General features: G+C 42.8%; 4 protein-coding genes across 5 annotated transcripts; 2 read left to right on the forward strand and 2 right to left on the reverse strand.

Moving 5' to 3' along the window:
- Window positions 1-1,177: 1,177 nt before the first annotated feature.
- LOC108141586 (vitelline membrane protein Vm26Ab) lies at window positions 1,178-2,256 on the reverse strand. The gene has a single exon (XM_017265034.2). The coding sequence runs from the start codon at window positions 1,714-1,716 to the stop codon at window positions 1,240-1,242; it is 477 nt and encodes a 158-aa protein (XP_017120523.1). The 5' UTR covers window positions 1,717-2,256; the 3' UTR covers window positions 1,178-1,239.
- LOC108141587 lies at window positions 1,998-2,664 on the forward strand. Its single transcript, XM_017265035.2, has one exon. The coding sequence runs from the start codon at window positions 1,998-2,000 to the stop codon at window positions 2,274-2,276; it is 279 nt and encodes a 92-aa protein (XP_017120524.1). The 3' UTR covers window positions 2,277-2,664.
- Window positions 2,665-3,720: 1,056 nt separating this feature from the next.
- On the forward strand, window positions 3,721-4,342 carry LOC108141585 (transmembrane protein 138). Its single transcript, XM_017265033.2, has 3 exons — window positions 3,721-3,854; window positions 3,913-4,166; window positions 4,233-4,342. Exons 1-3 carry the CDS (start codon window positions 3,721-3,723, stop codon window positions 4,340-4,342), a joined length of 498 nt encoding a protein of 165 aa, XP_017120522.1.
- Window positions 3,913-11,100, reverse strand: LOC108141584 (serine/threonine-protein kinase 11-interacting protein). 2 transcript variants are annotated; one of them, XM_017265030.2, is made up of 10 exons: window positions 10,915-11,100; window positions 10,590-10,758; window positions 8,735-10,438; window positions 8,538-8,658; window positions 8,313-8,448; window positions 8,104-8,236; window positions 7,851-8,033; window positions 7,454-7,522; window positions 6,059-7,111; window positions 3,913-5,998 (listed from the first exon to the last, which is right to left on the reverse strand). In XM_017265030.2, exons 2-10 carry the CDS (start codon window positions 10,678-10,680, stop codon window positions 5,532-5,534), a joined length of 3,957 nt encoding a protein of 1,318 aa, XP_017120519.1. In that variant the 5' UTR covers window positions 10,681-10,758; window positions 10,915-11,100; the 3' UTR covers window positions 3,913-5,531. The 2 variants fall into 2 exon arrangements, with proteins under 2 accessions (XP_017120519.1, XP_017120520.1); XM_017265031.2 differs by lacking the exon at window positions 7,454-7,522.
- Between the last annotated feature and the right edge of the window lie 1,339 nt (window positions 11,101-12,439).

Raw genomic sequence — 12,439 nt, forward strand, 5'->3', positions numbered from 1 at the left:
TTTCATCAAAATCGGTCGACTATAGCATATAGCTCCCATAGGAACAATCGGAAAAATAAATGAAAAAAAATTATAACATTTCTGTTTTTTAATTTTTTGTTTAGTTCTTCGACATATAGCAATGTTTAATTATTTCAGAATTATGTTTTAAATTTTATCAAAATCGGACGTCTATAGCATATAGCTCCCATAGAAATAATAAAAATATATAAAATAACTATCTAATAATTGAGCTGCAAATCATCATAGTTTCAATGTTTTTCAGCATATACTCAAGTAAATCATAATTTAAATGTTTTCAAAAGTATTTAATTCATGCAATAGCTGCAAGGGTATATGAACTTCGGCTTGCCGAAGTTTGCCTTCTTTCTTGTTTTTAGTTATTTTAAATATGAAAATATTACAATTTGTACAATTTTTTTTATTTGACTACTTTTGGAATTTCTTTAAATATCTGCAAATTAAATTTAATTTTAAACCATGGGTAGTTTAAATAAAATGTATTTAAATCAAGTGGGCATTATATTAAATCTAATATTTTCATCTATATTTAAAGTATTTAATATTAAATCATGAAATGTATTTAAAATTATGATTTAATTCTTAATTTAAGTATTAAGTATAAAATTTTGATTTCAGCAGTCACATATTTTTCGGATTGTTTCAATTGGAGCTATATGCTATAGTCGTCCGATCCGGCTCGTTCCGACCTATATTCTACATGCATTAAAAAGCCTGCATGTCTTTATTTTTACCTTTACTTACCATTAAACAAAATGAGATAACAAAATTTGATATTTATTTCTTTTTCAAGAAAATTACGAAGTGTTAAAAAATTGCCTTCCCTAACTTACATACAATCGTAAATCATTTTAATATAATTTAAAAAATTAGTAAAAATCTCCGCTCATCTTGAAAATGGATAGAAATAAGCGCTTATTAATAACTTTTAAAGTTAAAGCAAAAATTTGGATTTGTTTTAAAATTCGATACTTATTTGAAATGCAGATTTATAGCATTTATTTGTGGAAAATAAAAAGAGTTGCCACTTTTTTATCGCCTGCTCTACAAAACTACCGCTTTACATTTTGTTTAACATTTTGTACAACGATAATGATTAATTAATCATTAATCTGCAAAAAACCCAGAAATGTCCCCCAATCAAAAGTCTCAAATGTTTTCATACACGCTTTACTTTATTCATAGACTCGGTTTTCCAGTTCGCCTCGTTACGTTGCCTTACAGTTCCCGGACGAAGGGTACGGCGTACTGGGGCACGTACTGCGAGTAGGCGCCGGCGGATCCGTAGGACGGAGCTGGGGCGGAGCAGGGCACGGGCTGCAGGGAGGGCTGGCAGCTGAACAGGTAATTCTTGGGGCACGGCGGCGACGGGATGGAGGCCGGTGCAGGGGCGGGGGCGGCGTAGGCGGGAGCAGCAGCGGGGGGTGAGTAGACGGGGGCAGCGGGAGCGGAGTAGGCAGCTGGAGCGGCATACGAGGCGGCGGCGGGGGCAGCGGGGGCGGCGTAGGAGGCGGCGGCGGGGGCAGCAGCTGGAGCTCCGTATCCGCCGTAGGCGGCACGCGACACGCGGATGTTCTCGGCCAGAGGCGCCGGGATGAGGATGCCCTGCGTGGGCTGCAGCTGGATGGTCTCGGAGGACACGGTGGACAAAGCCAAGAGGCCGGCGATGAGAAGGTGAGCAATGTGGAATGCCATGGCGATGGGAGGGATTCTCTAGCTGTCTCTGCTTGCTGCTGAAGTGGCGAACCAAGGGTGACTGTTGGTCGAACCCCCCGAGCCAAGCCACTTTATAGCCCCTGCCGAAAACGCTGATCGCACTGCCGGAGTGGAACGACACCGATCGGAAAAGTGCAATTGGGTATGTACATCGAAAAACGCTGACGACCCAGAACTACTTGTATTAGCGACTTGGAGGCAGTGCATTGGGTGCCGGACACTGGCCACCTGGCCACCTGGCTTTACAAACGACTCCGACGATGACGTTCTGGTTTCTGGTCTGCGTTCTGGTGACCTTAAATTCGACCTGGCCCATGGCCGCCGAAGTCGCTTCCGCATCGACGTCTCAGACGTTTCAGTTTCTGGAGCGACCCATTGCCGATCAGGGCTGGACCCACCTCCTGCCCACCAACTTTTACTCCGAGATGAACCAGCAGTACTACAGGCGATTTAGGAGACGGGCTGGACTGATGCTGATCAACGGACTTGGAGCGGGAAAACGGCGCCCATATCCATTTGAATACGCTCGATATGTCTGAAAATAAAGCAATTAAATGTCTCGGGGAAATAAGTAAAAATCAAAATATGTAGTATGGATAAATCTGCTGTTTACAATTATGATTTTATCGTTTTGGTATAGCCTCGAAAACATCAAGAAGAATTATGAAAATTTTTAAACGATGCATTGAAAATATATTTTTAAATCGTAAAAACATCCTTATCTCGAACTTTATTCGTGTATGCTATGAAACAGAGAAGTTATATCAATCTTCCATTTATTTCTAGAAAAAATGACAAAATTTGTAGAAAAATTGGTTTTATTTATATTTATTAATTATTTAATTTCTTATTTTATTAGCGCAACCTTTTAAATCTTATTTGAGACCGTATGGTTAAAAACAACAGAGAGAAGACTTTGCAGAAACTTTCATTCACATAGAGAAACGGTTCAGATTTGGCTTTAAGTTTTTTATTATTTTAAGAAAAAAAATGTTGAAATTTTTCACAAAAATATTAAAATGAGGATAGGTGTGCAAAAATTTTGAACAGGAAACTTGTTTTCTTATAAAGAGTAAAAAATCATATTTATGTGACTCTTTTGTCCTTTGATAAGTTAGAAACGTGGTCGAGTTTTGGATTCAAGTGTCAGCCAAGCAGGCATGTGTATTTTATAAAAGGATGCCTAAATGATTTTTTATACCAAAGTAAAATTGTAGGATAACAACTAAAGTAAAATTAAAGTATAACAATTAACAGAAAATATGTTTATAAACTAACAAGGGGTATAATAATTATTTGTTTACTAAATGAACGGTCGATTGCAATTTAATAAATATCTATATAATTTCAAAGTGATCAAGTGAAATGTATTTGATTAGTTCTCTCTCATTCACACTTGTCTGTTTTTTCCTCAACAATTATTTCTTCAAGTTCCCATAGGGGAAAAAATTATAATTTTCTGTTTACAATTTATTTAAATTTGACAACTATATCATATAGCTCGGAATATTAAAAAAAAATTAATGTTCTCTAATATTTCCTTCTTTATATATCTTTTGAATAAAGTAATGGTGTAATAATTCAAAATTACGCTATTAATTTTATTCAAAACGAAAACTTTATCATAAGCTGCATTGAGCTGAAAATGATCATGGTTTAATCGATCATTAGTTAAATCGCATAAAAGCGAACTTAGTATGTTTTAAAGAGTTAATTAAGTTTTGCAATAGCTTGCCAGGGTATACATATAAGGCATGCCGAAGTTTGCTTCCTCTCTTGTTCTAATATAGTTTGAAAAGAATTAACCTGGCTTTCGACGGTTACTTGTCTATCGATAAACTGTTGGTATGCCGGGCAGAGCGCATGACTACGGCGTTACGTTTGACGTCACCAGGACACCAAGGACACAACACAACTCGCACTGAAAGGCACAACAAAGTGAATACGCAACGACGACCGAGTGCTCGGCAGTAGGACCCCGCTATGAAGCTCACTCTGCGCCGCTACTCCTGGGTGCTCATGCTGCAGTTGCTCCTTTTGGGAGTGGACCTAACCCTCAACTCGTTTGGACCGGCGCTGGCCAGGAACCGACTGCAAACAGCCATATGTTTTTTTGTGTGAGTATCCAACGGACGGGAGACCATGGCGTTTACTGACCGCACCGAGTTGCCACAGCACCCAGGACGCCCTGATCATTGCGGAGTACCTGCTCTTCACCCTTGCACTGCACTCCACCTGTGTGTACCAGGTGGGTGCCTCCCACATAATCCTGCGGAACTGCAAGCTCTTCATGGCCAGCACCACCATTTACTTTCTGCTGTCTGCGTCTCAGCACTTCTGGATCATCTCCCAGCACCGCCAGCCACCCGCCAATGACGGTCAGCAGTGGCCATTGGGTCTGATTGCCTTGTCAGTGGCTCAGCGCATTGGTGAGTTCCGGTTTCCGAGTTCGCTGTATACGCTACATATATTCATATACTCCAACACCCTCGCAGTGTCGGTTTTCTATTACTACAGCTCCAAGTCGACGGCTCTCACCATGGCGGATCCCCGCTTCAAGGAGGAACATCTGGACTGGATAGCAGAGCAGCTGGGCGATAAGTAGTGAGGTGACTAGACGCTAGAAAGAGCTCAAAATAAATACAACTTAAATATGGAAACATCTCTTAAAAGTATATACGCAAAACGCGTATCATATTTCAAAAAATTCAAATGACTCGTAAAAGATCCATTAGCCAAAATACCCAAAATTGCTCTTGGTTATTTAACTAACAAACAGCAAAGAAAATCTAACGTGTAGTGCTAACAACAACTACCCTATCCCATAGTCAGACTATCGATAGTTTTGCAGCTTCAGAAAGATCGAGTACATAGGTATATAGCTTAAGAATCGGGAGTCTAGTTTTCCTAATGTCCCATTTGAAAACTTACATTACTGACATTGCACAATTTAGGGCTTGCTGATATCTTCTTCACTACTTTTCAGGCCTGAAGTAAATTCAGTCAAGTTGCCCTTAACAACCTTAAGGTTTATGAATTGAAACAAATTGTAATATATTGTGATTTAGTGTCAAAAAATATAGAGCTAGTTATAAAGGATGGGGAAGAATGTAAATTTAAGTCTTAATTTTTAAGTTAAAATGATTGTCTTGGATCTACCACTCTTAGAAAATTGTATGAAATTATTTTGATTTTCACAACATATGAGTTTATGGATAATGGCTGTTTCTGGAAAAAAAATAATAAAGGTTGGTACAATAAGACACGACTACATTCTTCACAAAAATCTAGACAAAGGGATATGAAATGAATTCTTATGATTTCCCTAATCAGAACCTTATAAAACCAATTTTCCATCACGCTGAAATTTTTGGTAAAGTCATTATTCAAAATATCTCGTAATTTTCAAACAAATTAGGGACTTGCTGTTAAAAGGAAAGTAATTTACAACAAGTTTCATTAAAAGTGTACGGTTTCATACAGCAAACTCCTTCTAGCTTCTTAAAATGCGAAACCCACAAATAAAAAATTGGGCAAAAGTCCATTTTTTTATTTGAATATATTGCAGGGTCTTCAGTTATAGCTATTTACATTTGTTTCGTGGGTCAGCACCATTTCTCATTGATTAAACCTAGTCCACGTTCCACTACTGTTACGTAGGTTAAGTTAATAAAACTTATCTGACATTAAATAACATAGTCAATAAAGATCAACAATTATAAATTTTGCACAAAAGTCGGAGCAGGCTAACTAAGGTAGTCCTTACTAGTTGGTCCCCAGGCTCCAGCGCTTAACTACCTCCCAGAGAGGCTGAATGGCACGCCAAATAGCTGCTGCCACCCTTGTCCGATGACATCTAGGCAACACAGGGCGTGTTCGTGCGTCTCGAACAGCAAATGCCAGACCTCGCACTTGTTCTGGGTCTCATCAATGAAGTTGATCACATACTTTTGGTCTGTCAAACGTTCCGCGTCCACCAAATTACTCAAAGGCTGACTAAGCCTGAGTTCCTGGTGAACTGGGGTTTTCTGCACTTTGTCGGATAGCCACGAGAAGATGCCACTTCCTAGGATGTACAAGTGCGACTCGGTGATCAAAAGCAGACAGGGCACAAAGCTGCTCTGCTCTTGCTCACATATCCATTGGCAGCTGGAGATCAGGGAGCACATCTTAACTGGCTCGGATGCAATAGTCTGCAGATGATTGCTAAGTGTGGGCGAGGGCTGTAGATTCAGTTTGCATTGCACCGGCGGAGGATTGTCTGCGAATAAAAAAGTACATTATATTCCACAACAAATTATTACGCGTAAAGTTGTCTTACGTCGCAAGTAAGCAAGCAAGCTGTCGGTCCTCAGCATGTCGTGCAACAGCAACGTAAATCCTCCCCAATCCCGCAGACTGAAAGACAGTCCCAGCTTCCAGGGCAGCAGCTCAATCGTCACCAGGCGACTGAGAGACACACCGACGACCTGCCGCAGCCACTTGGCCACCTCGTCGTGGGGCTCTGCGAACGCCTCCATCAGGTAGCACTTGCAGTTGGACATCACCACGAGTCCTTCTGTCATGGCCTGTGTCTGCTCATTGTAGATATGCCCCTTAACCAGCCACTTGAAGTGCTCGCCGTTCTCCTTGAACTTGGACTGGTAGAAGTAGAGTTTTAAGCGGTGGTCGATGCTGTTGAAGTCGCTGAAGTTAAACTTGTAGGGCTGAGCGCCTAAGAATGCGGCCTCGGACTCGATTAGCTTCTTTGAGCTGGACATCAGCAGGTTGGTTGATTGCAGGACGGATGCGAATGGTATGAGGCTGGCTTCTTCTGCTCTTTTCAAATGACTGTTTGAGTCCGCCTCCGCGCTACTAATCTGGCTGCCTGCCGATTCGGTAAGCAGCGAATTAGTCATGTGAATGTGCGAGGCATCCAAGCCCTGCTGCTCGTAGGTGGTACAAATGCTGTCGGTTACGGATCCTGACGAGCTGCTCTCTGTCAGCGGAATTTGGGGCATAGATGATGGTTTGGCAGCCGAGGAAGCGGCAGCGGCGGCGGCAGATGCCGTGGGCTGCGCCTGCTCCGCCAGAAGCGGTCCAAACTCTCGATCGATGAAGCTCTTAGTTTGCCCTATTTCATCGTCAATCGTCTCCAGATGCGGCAGTTGGGATATGCGGCGCTCCTCTGAGGTCTTGCGACTGCCACTCTGCACGCAGTTCGGATCCAGCACCTCTATGCTGGACTGGCTCGGATTGGAGATGATGTCCACATCACTCTCGTTAGCCCGAAACTCCAGATCACGGTCCGTATTCGAGCTGCCCACCAAGGACTGACTCTGCGAGTTGGTGATTTTCGAGCAGGAGCTGCTCTCGTTTAGCGAATTGGCGGAACCTACAATGTGAATATGTTAGTGAGGTCCTCTCATAGACTTAATACTTTTTAATGGAAGCAGCATTGCTCTATATAAGCTTTTATGATTATTTAAATTTTGATCTTTTTGGGGGTACTTTACATGTCTTATATGATAAGTTAATACGTGATGAACCACAGCTAATAAATGCGAGATTAAGAGAAGTATAAGACATGTGAAAGACCTGTTCTTCCAACAACTATTTGTAGAGTTAGCTTCTCAGCTTTGCTTCATGCCCGAATGCTGCTTCACATTACAGAACAAAAGCAAAAGGCAATTTGTTTGTTTAGTGAAATAAAAAGTATACAAATTGGCATATTAACTTTTGGTGGCTTGCATCAAAGTCCTACGCTTGGGTGTATTTTTAGCAGTTGTAAGCCTGTAGTTGGCCACTAAAGTATTAATTAATTTTTTACATCGCAATATTATAGTTGTCGGTTTGTGGGTAAGAGAAATAGTCCAAAAGAACAATGTAAATATACAAAAGTTAGTTTGGTTTTGCCATTTTCGATTTGTGTTCGCATGCAAAAGAAACAAGAAAGAAATAAAAATTCAATTAATGTACGGCCAAGACGTCCAACACAAACTTAAAATTATTTTGCAACAAAAACCAAAGCAAATCTCAATAAAGGGCCGATAACTAAAAACCATAAAATGAACTACAAATTTTTCACAACTCGATTAATGTAATGTAAATGAAGAAAAAGGGCAAGGACTTGCCAATGCTGTTGCTCTCCTCCTTATTCATCGTCCCCACAAATGTCTCTACTGGCGATTCCTCCACAATCATGGCTGGAGAAAGTTTGGGCTCGGCGACTACTTCCCCCGACGGTTTGTCCAACGAGGTGGAGAGCTCCGTGACTTCGGCCACGTACACGCTGCGACAGTCCGGACAGCGCAAGTCTTAAAAGTCAAAAAATGTTAATTCCAACTTAGTGCACAATGATGATCTTCTTTGGTGCCCTGCACTCACCCTTTGTTTTATATCGCTTGCTCTTCTGCTCAATGGTAAATTGTGTGAGACAATTCACACAGCGGTAGATGGATATGTTCATTTCGGTCAGATCCCGCATGGATAGAATATCTCGTAGTTTCTTCTCCAGTGCCTTCAAAAGATCAAAAGAAGGAGAGTCATTAGTTAGACTACTATATAAGCCACACACACACAATTGTTTTACTAACCTGGCACAATGAATTCTCCACACAATAGATCCGCTCCTGTTTGTCCTTTCGCATTGTGTCGAAGTTAATTCGCAACGTATTGGATTTTACACGTTCGCATGACTCCAAGATTTTCAGACTCCATTTGGTTTTGGTCCTATTTATATTAGATTATATATCGGGAAATGGTGTAAGATGGCAGATATGGGAACTCAAATGATGAAATAAAAGTGCAGTTTCACCCACCGTTCGCTTAGCGTATCCTTTTCGCGGATGAAGTTCGATGATATGGTCAGGAACACAGGCTCGCTGGCCTTTTGTTCATGGTAGACAATGTACGTTTCCTCGTCGGACTCGGCATCGGATACTGAAATATTTGAATACCACTTTAGACAGCGGATTACTAAAGATAGCGAAATAGTAAACAGGTCAGAACGACTTACTCGGATCGTCATCCTGCCCTGCGTTTGAGCTTTGCGCATAGAGACTTAGCAACTCGGTGTGCTTGTCATTCGGTTTCTCCTCTGCCAGCATATCCTCGGTGGTGTTGGCTATGCTCTCGTAATTTGTCACTTCTCCCTCAGTGCAAGTCTCGTAAAGGCTTTGTCCACTTGCGTCGTTCGCATCCGATTTAATAGGGGTTATGGTGGAGTCAAAAGTGCCAGCCAACGCAACGCTGTTTGTGGGAGTGGAGCTTATGTTGAGATACTCAGAATCAGCTTGGGAATCAACTTTAGCACTAGATGACTCCGAGAATTCCCCTAAGAACTCATTGAAGAGCTGGCGAGCCTCGCTGCGCTCCTGCTCCGTGGGCTGTGGCGATTCCATTCCCAGCAACAGTTCAGCGTTACCGGTCTTTAGCCATTTATTGCCATAGGTAGAACGAAGAGTCTCAATTTGCTTCTTGGTCTCCAGGTGGGAAGTATCGGTTCTCTCTTCGGGTTGAGGTTGAGGTTTCGGTGTGGAAACAGCTGTGAGCGACTCAGTCTCACTGTTCTCCTCGATATTCACGGTCCTTATCTTCTTCAAGCCTTGCACTTTGCTGGACTGCGAGGTGTCCATTGCCATGGACTGCTCCGATTCTTCGGAGAAATCCTTTACCCTCGTGGTCATCGATCGCTGGGAGCCAAAGCTGGAACCTTCGCTGGTGTTAATGGAGCTGGAGCTGTTGATGGACATGGAGCTGCTTCGGGACATGCGATGGTTGAACGAGCCTATGTAGCGCAATTTCTGGCTGCCCGTCAGTGCCTTCTCCGCCTTGGACAGTGGCTCAAAGTCCAGCACAAACTTCACCGTCGCCGAGTTCTTGTGCAGATACTGCGCCGTTGCCTGCCGATGCTTCGCATTGCAGGCCAGCGGATTGCCCTGCAGGTTTAGCACTGTCAGGGTGACCAAGGCACTCAGCGGCAGGAGTTGCGAGTGCTCCAGCAGGCAGTTGTCGGACAGATCCAGCATGCTCAAGGCATTCAGCTTCGCCACGTCCAGTAGCTCCTCCACGTAGTTGTTGCTGACATTCAACAGCTGCATCCGCTTGCAGGCCTCCATGTGGAACTGCGGCAGGTGCGTGAGGCAGTTGTAGCTCAGGTCCAGGCTCTTCAGGTGCGGCAGCCACTTGATGGCGGACACGCTGGTGAGCTTGTTGTGCCGCAGGTTCAGGTGCTGCAAGTGCTGGGCGAACTCCAGAGCTGAGTCCACGCTGCGAAGGCTGTTGTAGCTGAAGTCGGCCGTCTGGAGTTCGTTCCACACAAAGCCGTTGGAGTTGTCGCCGCCGCAGCGTGTGATGATGTCGTCCACGCTGGTCAGGCTCTTCACGCAAATCAGATGCTGGAGCTGGCCGCGCAGCGGTTGGATACCCACCACCTGGCCAATGTTGATTTTGTTCACCTCCAGCCGCCGAAGTGCTCGGAATTTGCCGATGTCGATGGCGCCTTCGAAGGAGAGCTCGCTGGGGAAGTAGGTGAGCTTCAGCAGGGTCGTCTTCTGCACAAAGTCGTGCACCAACTGCAGATCGGGGAAGACGCTGGACTTCGCGTTGATGGGCTTGACCACCTGAAAGGACTGATGGTGCTGGTGGGCGCCCACGCCGGATCCGATCTCAATGTCCGCGATCAAAGTGAAGGAGTCGTTCAGCGCCCGCAGCAGAGAACCTGTGCAGTGGAAGGCGACGAAAGCAGCGATAAGTGATCGGACTTGGGATGGCGGCGGCTCGTAACAAAGCCCAGTCATCAGCCAGCACCCGCATGTTTTGCGTTTTGCGCGCTACCTTGGCTCAACTTCGTTTGGTTCCTGCTTTCTCACCTGATAACGTCAATGTAAACTCGGAGCTCAATATTTTGTCGCCGTTCTGGCGAAGCAAATTGGCCAGTTCGGTAATCTTCTGCGGGTCCATGATGATGGCTCCGTCGCCCAAGGCCGTAGTTTTATCCCATGCGATGTGTTCCTCGATTTAGATGGCTCGGTGCTGCGACTGTAAAGTACGAAATACACAAAGCGCAGAGGTATATGTCAAAAACAGATCAGCGAATGCGTTAGGCACAAGCCTCTAGTTTCACAGCAAATAAAATTGCTGTTTATCGAAAAAAACAACAAAGGAAAATATCTATGACGCCACTTCTTGAGATACCTGCGATAACGCCCGTTTTATAAATTCATTTTGCCTTGGCTGGATAGACTGTGTGTATGTCCAGAAGGTGTATAGCATTAACTGTCGTCTCCGTTTCTTCGGTCAATTAGGGCGTAGGAATATTCCACTCTCAGAACGCAAAAAAAACTTTTGTTATGCCTCTTCTTCTTGCCAATCGCATCATAACAGTGTGACCAGGTCGATCGCGCAATTATCGATAAAACATAACAGCTCTTAGAAAATACTTTTATACCAAATTTGTTTTCAAATCTACCATAAGTGTAGCCATAATAGCCTCTTTCCACAGAGATCCATCCACCTTCCACTATCCGTTGAACTGAAAGTACATAAAATTTTGATGTTCCAAAAATTTCCGAATTAGTCCGCCAGTAAAATTTAACGGAGTTTGACGGACTAATTTAAGCGATAGTTAGCCGATGTTTGTTCGGTACAGCCCTCTTTCCCACGCAGTCCATAATATTAAACCAAAATTTGATGAAGAAACCACATTTTAAAGAATACTTTTGCTAAAGCATGTCAAAGCAATGGCCTTAAACCGTGGCGTCGTTTGTATTCAACATCTTTGTTTTTGCTTTCTCAAGTTTATTTGTTTGTCAACAAGCCGAACTGATTGATGGTACGATCGAAGTCGGGTGAACTCAGAAAACTTCGGTCTCACTAGAAAGAATACAGTTTTTTCGCTGCCAAAACTATTCATCGATCTGAGTACAAGGCCAAAGAATAAACTTTTTCTGCTGGCGTAAACAAAGACAAAAGAAAGACATCTTTTTTTAAATCAGATCAGCTGTTATCGGAAGGGCGATGGAGGATGTGCTCTGTGGAAATCGGAGTTTCACACTTTTCAAAAATCCCAACGGTTTTTCAGGTATGGACTGCGTGGGAAGAGGGTTGCACCGAAAAAACATAGACTAACTATCGCATAAATTAGTCCGTCCAATTTTAACCGCGGACTAACTGGGAAATTTTAGGAGCGTAAAAACCCTGGTGACCATTTTTTACAAAAATGGAAGTGGAAGGTGGATGGATCTCTGTGGAAAGGGGCTATATAGTGTTCTGGTTGCCAACATCGGTCTATTTAATTTAGATCAGGACCTCAAAACAGATGGATCCTGGAAATTTGAGCGAGATTTTTTGTATTGTCATTTTTGAAACACAGCGGAGAGAATAGTTTGGGTAAATTGTGTTAAAAAAAATATTGAAATTTTTCCTATTATTTGACTTATGACTGCAAATACAATTGAAACACTTTCAAAAATTACTCGCCACCGTACCTTCCAAGCTACTGTTGGAAATATTATAATGCGATTTGACATTATCATATACGGTCATTGGTAGTTTTCATTTCATTTAAGGGGCTATATACAGTTAGAATTAAAAAAAAATGTTTTCTTTTGTTACTGTAACATACATATATTTATAAAAATTTCATATTGTTCTGTGATACTTTACACGATTTTTACTCAAAATGGAGATTTTAAAGTCGGTGACCAACATTACTCTAAAA

Source organism: Drosophila elegans, unplaced genomic scaffold, assembly GCF_018152505.1.
Source record: "Drosophila elegans isolate 14027-0461.03 unplaced genomic scaffold, ASM1815250v1 contig_397, whole genome shotgun sequence".
Classification (NCBI taxonomy): Eukaryota; Metazoa; Arthropoda; class Insecta; order Diptera; family Drosophilidae; genus Drosophila; species Drosophila elegans.

Coding starts and splice junctions, on each gene's coding strand:
- LOC108141587 (XM_017265035.2), top strand. CDS start 1,998: ATGACGTTCTGGTTTCTGGTCTGCGTTCTGGTGACCTTAAATTCGACC.
- LOC108141584 (XM_017265030.2), bottom strand. CDS start 10,680: ATGGACCCGCAGAAGATTACCGAACTGGCCAATTTGCTTCGCCAGAAC. Junction 8,034..8,103: donor CAAGCGATATAAAACAAAGG/GTGAGTGCAGGG, acceptor TTGACTTTTAAG/ACTTGCGCTGTCCGGACTGT. Junction 7,523..7,850: donor GGAGGAGAGCAACAGCATTG/GCAAGTCCTTGC, acceptor TTAATACTTTAG/TGGCCAACTACAGGCTTACA.
- LOC108141585 (XM_017265033.2), top strand. CDS start 3,721: ATGAAGCTCACTCTGCGCCGCTACTCCTGGGTGCTCATGCTGCAGTTG. Junction 3,855..3,912: donor ACAGCCATATGTTTTTTTGT/GTGAGTATCCAA, acceptor GAGTTGCCACAG/CACCCAGGACGCCCTGATCA. Junction 4,167..4,232: donor GTCAGTGGCTCAGCGCATTG/GTGAGTTCCGGT, acceptor ACACCCTCGCAG/TGTCGGTTTTCTATTACTAC.
- LOC108141586 (XM_017265034.2), bottom strand. CDS start 1,716: ATGGCATTCCACATTGCTCACCTTCTCATCGCCGGCCTCTTGGCTTTG.